Raw genomic sequence first — 14298 nt, forward strand, 5'->3', positions numbered from 1 at the left:
CCTCCAATTAACACTCCCTAATCTGGCAGTTCCCAAACCTAAATAGTCTGGCCCGTATTTATACTCCGTTTGCGCCGAATTAGCGTCGTTTTTTTTTACGCAAATTCGGCGCAAAACTAACGCCATATTTATACTTTGGCGTTAGACGCGTCTAGCGCCAAAGTATGGGCAAATAGCGTCATTTTTTTGCGTGAACGCCTTCCTTGCGTTAATGAGATGCAAGGAAGGCGTTCCCGTCTAAAAAAATGACGGCGACGCAAATGTGTCGTATTTATACTCCCGGGCAAAAATCACGCCCGGGAGTGGTCGGGTCAAAAAACCCCGCATTTGCGCCACTTTTTAACGCCTGGGTCAGGGTAGGCGTTAAGGGGCCTGTGGGCTCAAAATGAGCCCACAGGTGCCCTCCCATGCCCCCAGGGACCCCCCCTGCCACCCTTGCCCACCCCAGGAGGACACCCAATGATGGAGGGACCCATCCCAGGGACATTCAGGTAAGTTCAGGTAAGTATAATTTTTTATTTTTTTTTATTTTTTTTGGTGGCATAGGGGGGCCTTATTTGTGCCCCCCTACATGCCACTATGCCCAATGACCATGCCCAGGGGACATAAGTCCCCTGGGCATGGCCATTGGGCAAGGGGGCATGACTCCTGTCTTTACTAAGACAGGAGTCATTTAAATGGCGTCTGGGTGTCGAAAAAAATGGCGCAAATCGGGTTGAGGCGATTTTTTTGCCTCAACCTGACTTGCCCCATTTTAAGACGCCCTAACGCCATTTTCCCCCTACGCCGGTGCTGCCTGGTCTACGTGGTTTTTTTCCACGCACACCAGGCAGCGCCGGTCTGCTAGCGCCGGCTAACGCCATTCCATAAATACGGCGCCCGCATGGCGCTTCAGAATGGCGTTAGACGGCGCTAAAAAATTTTCCGCTAAACTGCGTTAGCGCAGTTTAGCGTCAAAAAGTATAAATATGGGCCTCTGTCTTCTAACTATTGAAGATGATAAGACACCTGCTAGGAAATAACACATAGGAGCATTCTGAACAGAACAGTGCATTTAAAATACGAAAAAGACTCTAGTCAACTAAGACCTACTGGTAGAAAGTCCTGTTTCACAATACATTGGATAAATGCACACATATCATAACTAAGGATCAGCCCTTGTGTGGCTTTTTCATATACCTATATATTGCCTCACATTAACACACAAAATAATATATCAGCATCTTGATTAATGTATGTTTAGTAATGTTATGGTTCCCTCGGGGAAGCTATAAAAGGATGCCTTAGCTCCCTTGGCTGAAGAAATAGACGAGATCACAAACAAATAGAAAGGAACCAGCTGTTTCAATGCATACCCGCAAACCTGTGTGCACAATCCTGTGCTACTCCTAGAACTGGGGGGCCTGACCGCTCTGAATACCAACAAAAAGCAAAGGGCGGAGAGGGTAGATTGGGCCCAAAATGGAGCCAGGAAGAGGAAAGATAGAGAGAGAAATTAGGGGTATTAGTGCACGTAATCTGCGGCACTCTTTTCCTCGCAAACACCCCCTCCCCCGACATCCACTTATGCCTTCTCGTCCACCCTCCCCCTTAAAACGGTCGAGCCCATTGTCCAGCGTAGTAACCACGCCCCTGATTTGACCTATCAATTCGATTGATTTGTGGTGTAATCAAGAATCTTGTTTCCATTATTTCACCTCAGGCTGAGGACACCGAAGTCAAAATAATTCAGAAACGTTTGAAGTAAGAACAGAAAAAAATGGAACCGATTATCATAATTGTCATTATTGTTATGGTTGTTGATTTTAGGGTAGTATTTCCCGTTTGGATAAGGAAGATTGCACCCAAATCAGAACTCATTGCCTCAGATATGTGTAAATAAACATTGCGTTAGCTCCGGACTCTGCAATGTAATTACACTAAAGCTTTGTTGATTTAGATTATAAAATCCTGTTTAATTTGCAACAAGCTATTTGGAAAAGCACACAGTTCAACAAACATATACCGCAGTTTATTTACCCCGATTTCCTCTGAAGCAGAAATTGCACAGATCCAAGTAACTGGAAAGTAATAGAAGGTCCTATGCCTTTAATATTTGCAACAGGATATTATGACACCTGGGTCGTTATCATCTTTATCTTCAGAAAATGAATGGCATCTCACATTAAAGCATCTGATAACTCGAGCTGCCCATATTGCAATGCAGCCTTTTCCACAAAGAAATATCAGAAGCAGTAATTTGTACCAAAAAAAACGTGATTTTAAAATTCATCGGATGGTTTGCTAAAGGGAGCATTAAATGCAATCCCAAACAAATGCACACGCGTCTTTACTGCCACCTTGTGGCACTATAGGGATAGTACACCTCAGGTTGCCCAAAAGCTTGGATGTGATTATAATGGGAATTGGCAAGAGAAAAATGTATACTTTACATCATCTTTTATATATTATAAAATGAACATTTTTTTTCTTAACAAAGAAAGAATAGGACACAGAAATTGAAAATGACCCTCAATTTTTCATGCTCAATAGAGGCAAAATATATATTACTAACATCATATCTTTCATCTAATCATGTATTCCAGAAGTAATGTCCCCTAGTACCTGCACTGCCAAGTAAAGGTGAACGATTTACAAATAAACCATCCTTGTGAAGGAAACATTCTATAAATTGTGAAAATAAAATGCAGTGTCTTTTAGCCAAAAGTCAATCATTAACAGCAAAATGTTACTAAAAACTAATTAGTTAAGGCTTTTTTTCTTATTAGGGAAAGGCTACTGCTCCGCAAGAATAGCACGTCTCACGTCCAAAGCTTTGAGCCTCCGATCTCCCAATTAGCTCTCACAGAAGTTCTGCATGTCTGGAGGCTCTCCCCTCCTAGATTTCAAAGGCAAATATCTCTCTCCACTCTTCAATTTCAGAATACCACGCTTTTCTAGCTTCATGGGCCTTAATGCAAGCAAGGAAAATGGGCTTCCTGTTCCCTAGTTGGGAACCAAAATACATCAAGCAACGGGGTTCAGAGGGCTTGCTGGTAATACTCCCACAGTTTAGAATGTTCTCCCTCTCCATGTGAATAATGTTATTGCATTTCAAAGCTTTAAATCACTCATAAAGAATATGTTCCTTTGGAAATATCTGCTTTGCATTTTTAATCGCACAGGATCCGCAGAGTTTGCTAATGCAACTCCTTGCAAGCAGTCCCCCTATCCTAAGTGAGTGCAGCCTCCACCATGATCTAGTCCCTCCCTATGTTATCTGCCAGCCGCCTCTAAAGTTGCAATGTCTAGCTCCTTCCCAATGGGTGAAGCCAAGCACCGTTTCTCGTTTTTGTGCTTACCAGTAGCTATCATTCCTAAATAATCAAATGTGCCACTTCTTCTTAGTTCTGCACTCTGGTTTAACTGTACTAGCCCCCCTCCCCCTTTTTAGTTCAAGTGTTAGGTTTTTCTAAAGTCAAGTCCAAATTATTCTTTAATTGTATAGCGCCTTGCAGAGTTGACTGCCTCTTCGCTCATTGACGTGTTAGAGTGGCTGCTGCATGCCTCGCCACCTACCCTGACTGCTTAGTGTCTTGTAATCCTGCCTCACCTTCGGCTGTGTGACTTCCTGTGATTTGTTGTTGTTTTTATTTCAATCTATGTCTATGTGTTTTGTTTTTAATTCTTACTGTTCAGAACGCGGACACTCTGACATCGCAGCTTGCTTAGAGCATTCTATACCTTTGTTACACATATATATTATCAAGCAGTCAAGCCCTGCAAAATGCAGGCCTGTGTGCCGTCACCTAACTGCCTCTGTCTGCTTCTACTTGTTTGTGGGCATCCGCTGCTATTAGAAATCCCTATTTTGATTGTACAGCGCCCTGAAACCCGTTTTGGGTGGAGTTACCACTATATAAAAGAATTCAAAGTAAAGTACATAAATAAATATGGCTGAAGTAGTTCCCGTTTACAGAAAGTGTGAGTTCTGTAGTGTTATAAATGTATAAAGGCTGCGATTGCTTGAACTATAGAGGTTGGAACTTACAATTCCCACTAGAATGTTTGAAAAATAACTTCATTCCGGTGTAAGTGGAAGCTCTTTACAAAAGGAAATAATGTCCACAGAGAGATGTTAAAGTGTTTGTGTTATGACTAAGGTGCATGCCTGTGTAAAGCATTCAGTATGAATAACAATAAGATATGCTGAGTGCATCCTGAAATAATTCAAAAGAGAGGTAACAAGTGTCAAGCTGAGTTCGCCAGTGAACCGTAGGCATGTAAACATTATGGGACAAGAAAGAGGATAAAATCATCAAGTGGGTTAAAGAAAGCGAGACAGGACAATTATAGTTATAAGATTGTAGAAAGAGAGAAAGTAAAATATTGTATATCTATTGCATCAATAAGTTTCGATTCTGTTAGGACACAGAGGTGAGAATTATCCTACCTAAACTTGAGATTTATCCTTTGACTGAAGGGTTTCATTTAATGAAAGTAAAATGCATGTTTATACAAATGTCTATAGTGAAATTGTTTTTCGCTCCCTCATTTTATTGTAATAATTTAGAAGGGTAGATAGTACTATTTCGGATTTCTGTTACATGGTCGAATCAGAAACAGAAGTGAGCAAGAAACGAAGCTGTGGTTAGCCCCATATGCTGCATAAGAGAGTCAGACGCTCAAGTGATACTTGGAAAAGTAATTTGTTAAAATACGGGGGGTGTTATTTCTAAAGACTGAAAGTTGCAGACCTAAGTTATGTTGTAAAGAAGGAGGCACAAAGTTGGTGTCTCCAAGTTTTGTGAATATAGGTCCTCTGGGATTGATGGGACTGGTGGAGAAAGTGATGCTATGTTGGTAATGTTAGTTGAATTTATAGTTTGAGTTTTAATATTTTGAAATTAGCTGTGTGTGACAGTAAAGAAGGAGAAGCATTATCAGAGCATCCGGGCTTAACATAAAATACACAATATATCAACCAAAAGAGGTGTGTACAGCATTGGCTAACGCAAGGGAAAGAATAAAAAGCCCGGAAAGGAAAATATTAAAGACATTCAGGGCAGGAAAGTATCATATTGCAATGGAAGAGATAAAAACGGATCTGGAAGGAAGAAGGGAGTAGAGGACAAAATAGTTCTCTGAACAAGAATGAACACAACAAGAGAAATTGGTAAGCAAGCAAGGCAGCAGGAAAGCAGTGCATGCATGCGGATTGAGTAAGACATTAACATCTTCATTTAGAGCCCTGAATTAATGGTAGAAATCTGTGGTATCTGTGGTATCAGTCGCCCCAACATTGAGTGATCCTGCAAGATCTTATCACTCAAATGTATCAATACTGCATTACAGCTGGAAGCTTCACTATAGGGTACCGCCAGGAAAAGGAAGAAGTTAACACTTTACATACAAACACAGAAAAACCTTCAGTAAAATTGTTCCCAAATGTCATTACTAATTTATGATCGCTAAATCCTAAAATCCATAGGTAATACTGCACCCTCCAATCGCATTAAAGATATCAGCATTCTAGGGCACTATTCGTGCAACTACTGGGGATTCTTAATGTTCACACTTATCATTTGGCTGATAAACAGTACTCCCATCTCGCACAGCATTTTCAACAAACGACAACATTTTTTCTAGCACCAGGTGCCTTTGTCTATATGATGCTGCAACCGCCCCCCCCCCCCCTTTCCCCCACGGTTTCAGGAACAACAAGCCAATAGGCCTGCCCAAGAAAATACTAAGATAATTCCAGTTGGTCCAGAACTGAACCTCCAAAGAAGCCCTTTTCACTCCTGGTCCTCAGTCCTCAAAGTGACTCACAACAGAACCAAGAATTGAACTTAAAATGCGAAGCATGATTCACTAAGCTTCTTGATTAGGTAGCCTTAATTGCCTCAGTAAAGTGACTTGTCACTGCAGACGTATTTGCATCTTGAGATCTATAAATCAAAGCTAAATTGCACAACAGACTTTAACCTGGAATGTTAAGGAGGAAGGATATTGTCATAACTCTTTAATGCTGTTTCACATCTTCTATCAACCTTTCCCCTCAGCATTCAGAAGTGACCTATGACCTCCGTAGATACATATGTAATAAAAACAAAATGCTGGCGCAGAGGGTGAGAAGACAGAGGGCCAGGGGTGTACAAAGAGTGGAAAGAACATGTAAAGGTTCCAAGGTGCAGTCCAAACGATGCTGAAGCGTTACAATATATAGTGCTTGGGGTAGTGGTGGCATGGCTTTGAATGGGGGTAGATGGAGTATTCAAAATGAATGACAGTGTGGGGTGACATTGAGAGGAAGAGCACTGCTCTCAAAGAAGGACAGTTAAGATGGGACAGTGTGGTGCTAACAAGGAGCACTGGTGTGGGAGGGGGTAATAACTGATGAAGCAACTGCTGAGATCATTGAGTACGAATTGCTGAGAAGAGTGAAAAGACATTGAGAAACGAAAGGTGTTGTGGGCTCAATGCTAAGTCAAGGAAATGTAAGGGGGACCTGGCTTTCTGAGTTCATAGAATGGTACTTTTCAAGTAATATTGATTTTAGACGGAGTGCACATACTTATATGGTGCCATTAAAGTTTAGAGCTATTTGCTTCTTAAGGTATTAGCATTACGAAGGGGTTGTTTTGGTTCTCTAGAAAAGGAATGCTGAAGTTAAGTGGTGGGTTGAGGAGGGAGGAAAGAATGCATGCCTTCATACGTTAAGTGTTTTACGTTATATGTTGCTGAGGCTACTCAGAGATAAAGAACTGAAGGAAGTGGAGTTCAAATCACATAAGTGGCGTTTGTTGGTCTGGAATGTTTAACCCAGATGAGTGGAACAGTGGAACAGTAGCGACAACATTTAACCATTTAATTGAAATCCCTCCATTGTACACAAATATAAAAATGTATATTTTTACTTCAAAATCATTAATATATTTTGTTTATATAGACATTACCTGGTGGCGGTTGCAACTAGGTAGCTATAATTAGGACCATGTTTCCATAGAAAATGTCTTTTTTTCAGTGGAGGTTCCTCCCTATGGCAGAGGAGCTTCACCTCCTCCCCCCGCCAGCAGGAGAAGCTGCAAAGGTTTCACAAATTCTGTTTATTATCCCTTCGTTGTGAAAGGGGTGGGGCCATGGGCTGACGAGCACCAAGGGGAGTGCACTGTGCACTCCCCTCAGAGATCATGTGTGTTTGGCCGTGTGGCCCGGCTGGAGAGAGAGCCTGCACAGGCTCCCAGTCTACCTGGGAGTGCCCAGCCAAGGTGCTCCCAGCCAATTCTGATGCTGCTCTGAGCAGCGTCAGGATTGGCAGCAGTGCAGGCTGGGAGCCTGTGCTTGCACTGCAAGACTGAGGAACGGCGGCGCAGGAGAAGTGGAGCGGAGGTAATTTTATTTAAGTTAATTAAAATTCTCCTCCTCCAACGTGCGCCACTCCGCCCCCTGTAACCACCACCAACAGCAACTGTTTTTTTCACTTGCCTATATCTTTGGCACTGTTTGACAAACCTTCATTAAATTTTCCCCCAAAAGTGGCCTTGTGATTCTTGTTGCTCAAGGGAGGTTTCGGGGTGAGCCATCAAACGGGGGCAGGGAAAAAGGGGGCTAAAAAATGTTGCGTTTCCCATGTTAATTCCCTTAGGATCTGTCAACAGTCTATATCCCGAACCACTGGCTGGAATTATACCAAATTTAGCAGAAAGCTAGCTGCTGGTACGCAGGTTGTGCTTTTCGTTATTTAGTGTAAATCTGTTTAGTAGTTTAGGAGATATTTAAGGGCAAATACATTTGTATGTTTCTGGCTGCGATTAATCTCGAAATTTGCAAATTTTCATGAATACGTGTGCGCAAAAGAAACATTGCAATTGGCTGACTGCAACCTGACTAGAAACTTGTGACCACCATTTTATTTCACAGGACACAGTCCCCGAGGCTGAACATTGAAATTGAAAGTGGGATAAGGAATCAGGGTGAAGGTATCCGGACTCCAGGGGTATGATATAGGTGATATAGGTGTGTTTTAGGGGCAAATTATAGGTTCAATATAATTGTACATCATAGACACTATATTATTATGGAAAAATTAGAAAGAAAAACCACAGACTTATTCATACACTTATCAATTCACTCATACATACACTCAGAGGCTCAGACGCCCACTCACACACCCACTCAGACACTCATGCACCCACTCAGATCCACTCATAGACTCACAAACCCACTTTCAGACCCACTCAGACATTCACACACCCACTCACACATCCACTAACAGAGACAGGTCCTTTGGCCAACCTGAGCTGCGCATGGCCAAAGACCATGCGTGGCGCAGGTTTAGGTTGTTATAAGGGTTTGGCTGCAAGGCCTGGCTGCAAGGGCAGGCCTTGTGACCAAACCCGGCCGTGCACAGACAAAGGTCATGCGCTGCGGGGGTTGGAATAATGTATACTAATTAAAATTATTTTACGTTAAAAAAACATAAAAAATCACAGAAAAAAACAAAGGTTACAGAGACGTTATAGTTAGGTTCTGAATTTACTCATACAAAACAATAAGACTTTAGCAGCTTTAGTTCTTTTCGTAACTGTAACTTAAGCTTGCACATGTGTTTTGCCTAGAAAGCACAGGCTTTGCTTTTTCTCTGAGGGATTCATTGTTCTTGTTGTAAAGATCCTTGTGAAGTGGACAAAAGAGAAAAAAAGTGCAGTTCACTGGCATAAAACAGAAAAAGGGAGAAAGATAAGTGCTCTTAAACAGAGGTCATTCTGTTCTGCTTTACTATTAGGGTCCATACAGATTTTAGGGTTGAGCGCAAAGCGCTCTGTCCCGTCTGTAGTCTCTCTATGGGCTTGTAACCACTCCCACCACATGCCCATGAGTTTGGTTGGTTCGTGGGCTTGCCTTTTAAAGTTCACTTGCTTTCATTAGTGGAACGCATGCATACGTCATGCCTTTTCCAGTGTTTAGCCCTCCTCGAACGCACCGGCCAACTACTGAAAACATACAAGGCTCTGTGTTTTCCGTACGGTTTCTGGACTATTTTTTCTATTTATTTCCTTTGCAGCGCGATCTCGCTGGGCAGTAGTCGAGCGCTTTGTATCACATCGACCCTGTTACATGGATAATTGCATTCTCGCCAATAATACGTTTGACTGCGAGAGAACTTCTGTTTCACTTTTTGTTTTCAATTTATGTGGCAAGAAATGTCCAGTTCGGAATTTATAACGCAAATAGCTCTTACTCGAACAAACGCGAGACCCATTGCATTGCAACTCCTTGTTTTTCTAGCTATCACTACCTGCATTCCCTGTTTAATGGCAAGGAATTGTTCACGATCTCCAGTCGTGTCAGGAAGGCTGTAGATTTTGCAGTGTCAGCTCTCAGTGTCTAGCAACTCGAGCGATCCGCACACTTTAAATATTGTTCAATGTAATTTCCATTTCACTTCGACTCATCCATTATTTCCAGCATCCACCCGGTTTTCACTGTGCGTTGACATTTAGCATAATCCATGAACTTTGGTTACCCGAAGTGTGGTCCTGGGACGCTACCCTGGTATGTTCTCCTTCTGATATAAACGCTGCACGTTTGAGTATTTCTTTCCAGTTCCCATACGGATTACAGGTATTCTCTGCCTTCGTAAATTCCATCTGTTGAATGATTTTGAGCTTGAAATCATTGGCAATAAATGTTTTCATTTTCTATGCCGGATGCTGTTATGAATTTTATTGAATTGATATTTAAATATATTAATTAGCAAGAATAGCAAACCGAGCTAACATCTGCTGTGTTGCTTTGTGTATCCCCGAGAACAGGCTTGCTGTATTTTTCATGAGAAGCTCTGTTTGAAATATCTGGATAAAATGAGATGTTTCCGGAAACGTTCAGCCGTACCAGTCCTGGGTGTCCTGATCACCTGCTTGCTCTTCATGAACTTGTACATTGAGGATGGATATGTCCTGGTAAGTGCTTTGAAAGAAAGTGCGTCATTACCTTTCTCAGACATATGTGGGACCTGTTCACAAAGGCTAATTCGGTTGTAAATGTAAGTTTAAAACAAAATGTACCTTTCTTACACCTGCCAGGGATCCTCTGATTTGAATCCCATTCATGCGGTAGGAAAGGGGCATTCCAAGGTGTAGTTTGACAGGAAGCATGAGAATGCCCAAATGTGCATGTTTGTGGGCATTCTTACCCTCCTCCCTAACCCCTTTAGACCATGGAAACAGTCAGAAAAGTACTCCATACAGGGTGGAATGAGGAAACGATCACCCCGACACTTATTAGGTGTGCAGGGGAAGGGCCTTCTCCCTGGATGTAAAAGTTCACATGACTAGGAGGGACCAATTCGTCCTTTGCAGTGCTCCACCCTGTGAAGGACTCTGCAAAGAGGGACAAGAAGCCTTCACAGAAACTTACATGGCATTTGCTGTAATGTCTCTACTGAAGTTCCCAGGTGCACCTCTAGGAATGTTTACAAATTCCCAAAATATAAAAAAGTCAATTTAGGTGGAGATCTAAATTTCCACCCATACATTTACATTTTTCTTTGTGGATATGGTCCTTCTGTATTGACTTGGCATATTTCTTAATTGAATAACAATCACAAATGGGTTTCTAGGCAGCACCTTCTGCCTCATCTCTATAATAATAAATGTATTGAACTTCAATTCCCAAAATGCATTTCCAGTCACAGAAGTAACGCTTGGTGTAAGAGGCTAGCCTGTTTGTAGTGGGTACCTAAGGTACTTACACCGTTTACCAGGTCCAGTTATCCCCTATCTGTGAAATGTAGGCAGTGTCTAGAAGCCAGGCTCCCTAGGCGTAGCTGTAGCAGAGCAGCCAAGGCGTATCTAGGAGACATGCAAAGCTCATGCAATACCACTGTAGTCACACAGTACTCACGCACATGAAAGAAAATACTCAGTGTTGCAAAAATAAAGGTACTTTATTTTGGTGGCACAAATGCCAAAAATACCTTAGCGACTATACTCCACTAGGAGGTAAGTAATACCAAATTATATACACTAGTATGCATAAATAAAACCAGTTAGAAAACAGTGCAAATAGTGAAAATCACAATAGTTAGCAGTGGGCCTCGGGGAACACAAACCATATACTAAGAAAGTAGAATGCGAAAGTCTGTTTCCACACCTAGGCAAGTGTAGTGTGCAGAGGGTGCTGGGAGTATTAGAAAACACCAAAAGTGAATAATAGAACCCAACCCAGAGCCCAGAAAAGCAGGAGTAAATCACAGTAACTTTCCGAGAACACACACGAACACAAGAAAGACGATGATGCAAGAACCAGAAGAGGCTGCAAGACACCAACAGTGGATTCCTGGACCTGAAGACCTGTGGAAAAAGGGGACTAAGTCCAAGAAGAACAGAAGAGTCCAGAGAGAACAGGAGCCCCTGCTATCCCCGATGAAGGTGCAAAAGAAAAACCACCAGTGAAGAACAACATTCAGTACTGCACCCAAGAAGACGGATGCGGGTTCCTAGTTGAGGCAGAAGATGTCCCACACCGGATGGATAATTGCAGTCTGGTTTGCATTGCTGGATTCCGCCAACACGCCCTGGCACACGCAAAGCTCATGGTTAGGGGAAAATAGTGCTGCCCGGGACCAGGTGAACTCTACCCAGGAGGGGGAACCAGAGGGGGCTCTCAGCAACTCAGGTAGCCCTCAGAAGACCAGGCATCGCTCACAGGAGTCCCATAGCACGGGGACAAAGAAGGTGCAAAATGAGGCCCATGCAGCACTACAACAAAGGGTCCCATGCCGCCAGAGAACCATGCAGGAAGCTGTGCGTTGCAGGATAGAGTGCATGAAGAACTTTGTGGAAGGATGCCAATAAGCCTTGGCAACTGCAAAACATGCAGTGCACAGGTGTACTGTCTAGAATGGGGAGGCAAGCTCTTTCCTTCACCAAAGTTGGACAGTTGGACGTCAGGTCCATCGGACCACTTCATTCCACCACTTATGAGGCAGGATCCACACAGCTTATCAGGAGAGGGTAACCACGCCTCTGGTCGCCGTTGCAGAGAGGTGCCTGCTGAAGCAGGGGAGTGACTCCTTCACTCCAAGGCAGATTCCTTTGTTCTCCTGGTGCAGGCTGAAGACAGGCTGTCCTCTGAGGATGCATGACTGGAAAACAGTTGCAGTAGCTGGCAGGAGCTGAAGTTACAATGTTGCAGAAGTCGTCTTTGCTTCTTTGTTGCAGTTTGTAGAGTTCCTGGAGAGTCCAAATGCAGTTTCTTCGGTAAGAAGGTGAAGTAGAGATTGCAGAGGATTCCTGCTGAAGTCTTGCAATCCGAATCTGAAGAACCAACCAAGAGAGAGGCCCTAAATAGCCTTGAAAGGGGGATTGGTAAGCTAACCAGGTAAGCACCTAAGAGGGGAGGGCTCTGACATCACCTGCTGGCCACTCAGATGCTCCCAGAGTGCCCTAACAACTTGGAATCCAAGATTGCAAAACCCAGGGTCCCTCTGGAGGAGCTCTGAGCACCACCCCTGGGGTGGTGATGGACAGAGGAGTGGTAAATCCCCTTTCTATTGTCCAGTGTTGTGCCAGAGCAGGGACTGGGGGTCCCTGAACCAATGCAGACTGATAATGCAAGGAGGGCACCATCTGTGCCCTTCAAAGCATTTCCAGTGGCTTGGCCTATAACACCTGTTTCCAAAGGGAGAGGGTGTAACACCCCTCTCCCACAGGAAATCCTTTGTTCTGCCTTCCTGGGCTTGAGCTGCTCAAGTCACAGGAGGGCAGAAACCTGTCTGAGAGGTGGCATCAGATGGGGCTGTCTGGAAAACCCTAAAAGGCTGGAATGGCAATACTGGTGGTCCTCTAAGGAGCCCCCAGAGTGCATGGAATAATACAACCAATGCTTGCAAAAGCATTGGGTTATGATTCCAACATGTTTGATACCAAACATGCCTATGTTCGGAGTTGCCATTATGTATCTGGACATAGTTATTGACCTATGTCCAGTACACGTGTAAAATGGCGTCCCCGCACTTTGAAAGTCTGGGAAAATGGCCCTGGAGGTTGTGGGGGCACTGCTGCTAGTGCAGGGGTGCCCTCACACACAGGTACCCTGCATCCTGCCCTCAGGGGTAAAGGACCTGCTATAGGAGTGACTTATAAGTGACCTGGTGCAGTGTAAATGACAGTGAAAGGGAGCATGCACCTTTTCACACAGGCTGCAATGGCAGTCCTGCAGAAGCCTTTGCATGGGCTCCCTATGGGTGGCAAAAGAAATGCTACAGCCCATAGGGATCTCCTGGAACCCCAATGCCCTGGGTACCTAGGTACCATATACTAGGGACTTATAAGGGGGCACCAGTGTGCCAATTCTGGGTGAAATACTGGCTTACCAGTATGCAGTGACAACATTTAGAGTAGAGAGAGCATAATCACTGGGGTCCTGGTTAGCAGGATCCCACTGAACCCAGTCAAGCACACTGACATCAGGCAGAAAATGGGGGTGACCATGGCAAAAAGAGGGTACGTTCCTACACTCGGTCCCTGGAGCTCGCTGATCCAAAGTATCTATGGTTCAACAAGGCAGACATTTAATTAGTGCCAAATGATCCACCTTTTAAATTTGGCTTGTCTCTCTTCCTTTCTGAGTTTTGATCAAATATAAGGCACACATATTTTGTACGTATTCAATTATTGCATGTATTTATTAAAGAGTAGTAGCATTTCTAAAAGAATACCTGCACATATTCAATCACCAATACTCAGGGTCAGATCTGGTTTGGGGGTACACCTAGCAATGTACTGGAAGTTATGGAGTATAATGAGTTCAGATAAAGGGCAGGATATCAGTCAAGTGCTAGAGTACAATAAGGGCAGGATATTGTACACATTAATCTGTTACTGATTACGTATCATGCATTAAGCAGTCTCTTAAAAGAGTGGAATGACATGGCAAAGGTAAGTATCAGGGAGTTGTGTGATGTGCAGATTGGGGTGCATTACTGGCAGTTTTTGATGTTGAGATGAAGGATGCACACTGTGAGGGTAGGTTGAGTATTCAAAGTGAAGTTGGAAGTGCGGTCTAGTGAAGGGGTCCAAAAGCTAGGAAGATGGGATTGGAATTCTGTGCAGGAATGTTTCTGTCAGGGCAAGAAGGTTTTAATTAGCAAAGAGCATGGCATGTGCTGGGGCATACTGAGTGAGAATTTGGATTAGGTGCAAAAAATGGAATTGTTATTTGGGATGGGCAGCTGCCTACCTCATGGAGCAATCACATCCCTTGTCAGTGTGAACACTCAAAGTCATTGGTAACTATGTCATAGAGCAGACA

At 43.5% G+C, this 14298-nt stretch overlaps 1 protein-coding gene across 1 annotated transcript in view; it reads left to right on the top strand.

The window, feature by feature from the left end:
• The window catches only part of MGAT4C (MGAT4 family member C), a 943730-nt gene that overhangs the window by 898334 nt on the left and 31098 nt on the right, over positions 1-14298 (top strand). The window contains exon 5 of the mRNA XM_069229623.1: positions 9798-9944. Within this exon, the coding sequence (XP_069085724.1) occupies positions 9846-9944 (99 nt within the window). The 5' untranslated portion in view covers positions 9798-9845. The remainder of the gene's footprint in view (positions 1-9797; positions 9945-14298) is intronic.

This window comes from Pleurodeles waltl, chromosome 4_1, assembly GCF_031143425.1.
Source record: "Pleurodeles waltl isolate 20211129_DDA chromosome 4_1, aPleWal1.hap1.20221129, whole genome shotgun sequence".
Taxonomy (NCBI): Eukaryota; Metazoa; Chordata; class Amphibia; order Caudata; family Salamandridae; genus Pleurodeles; species Pleurodeles waltl.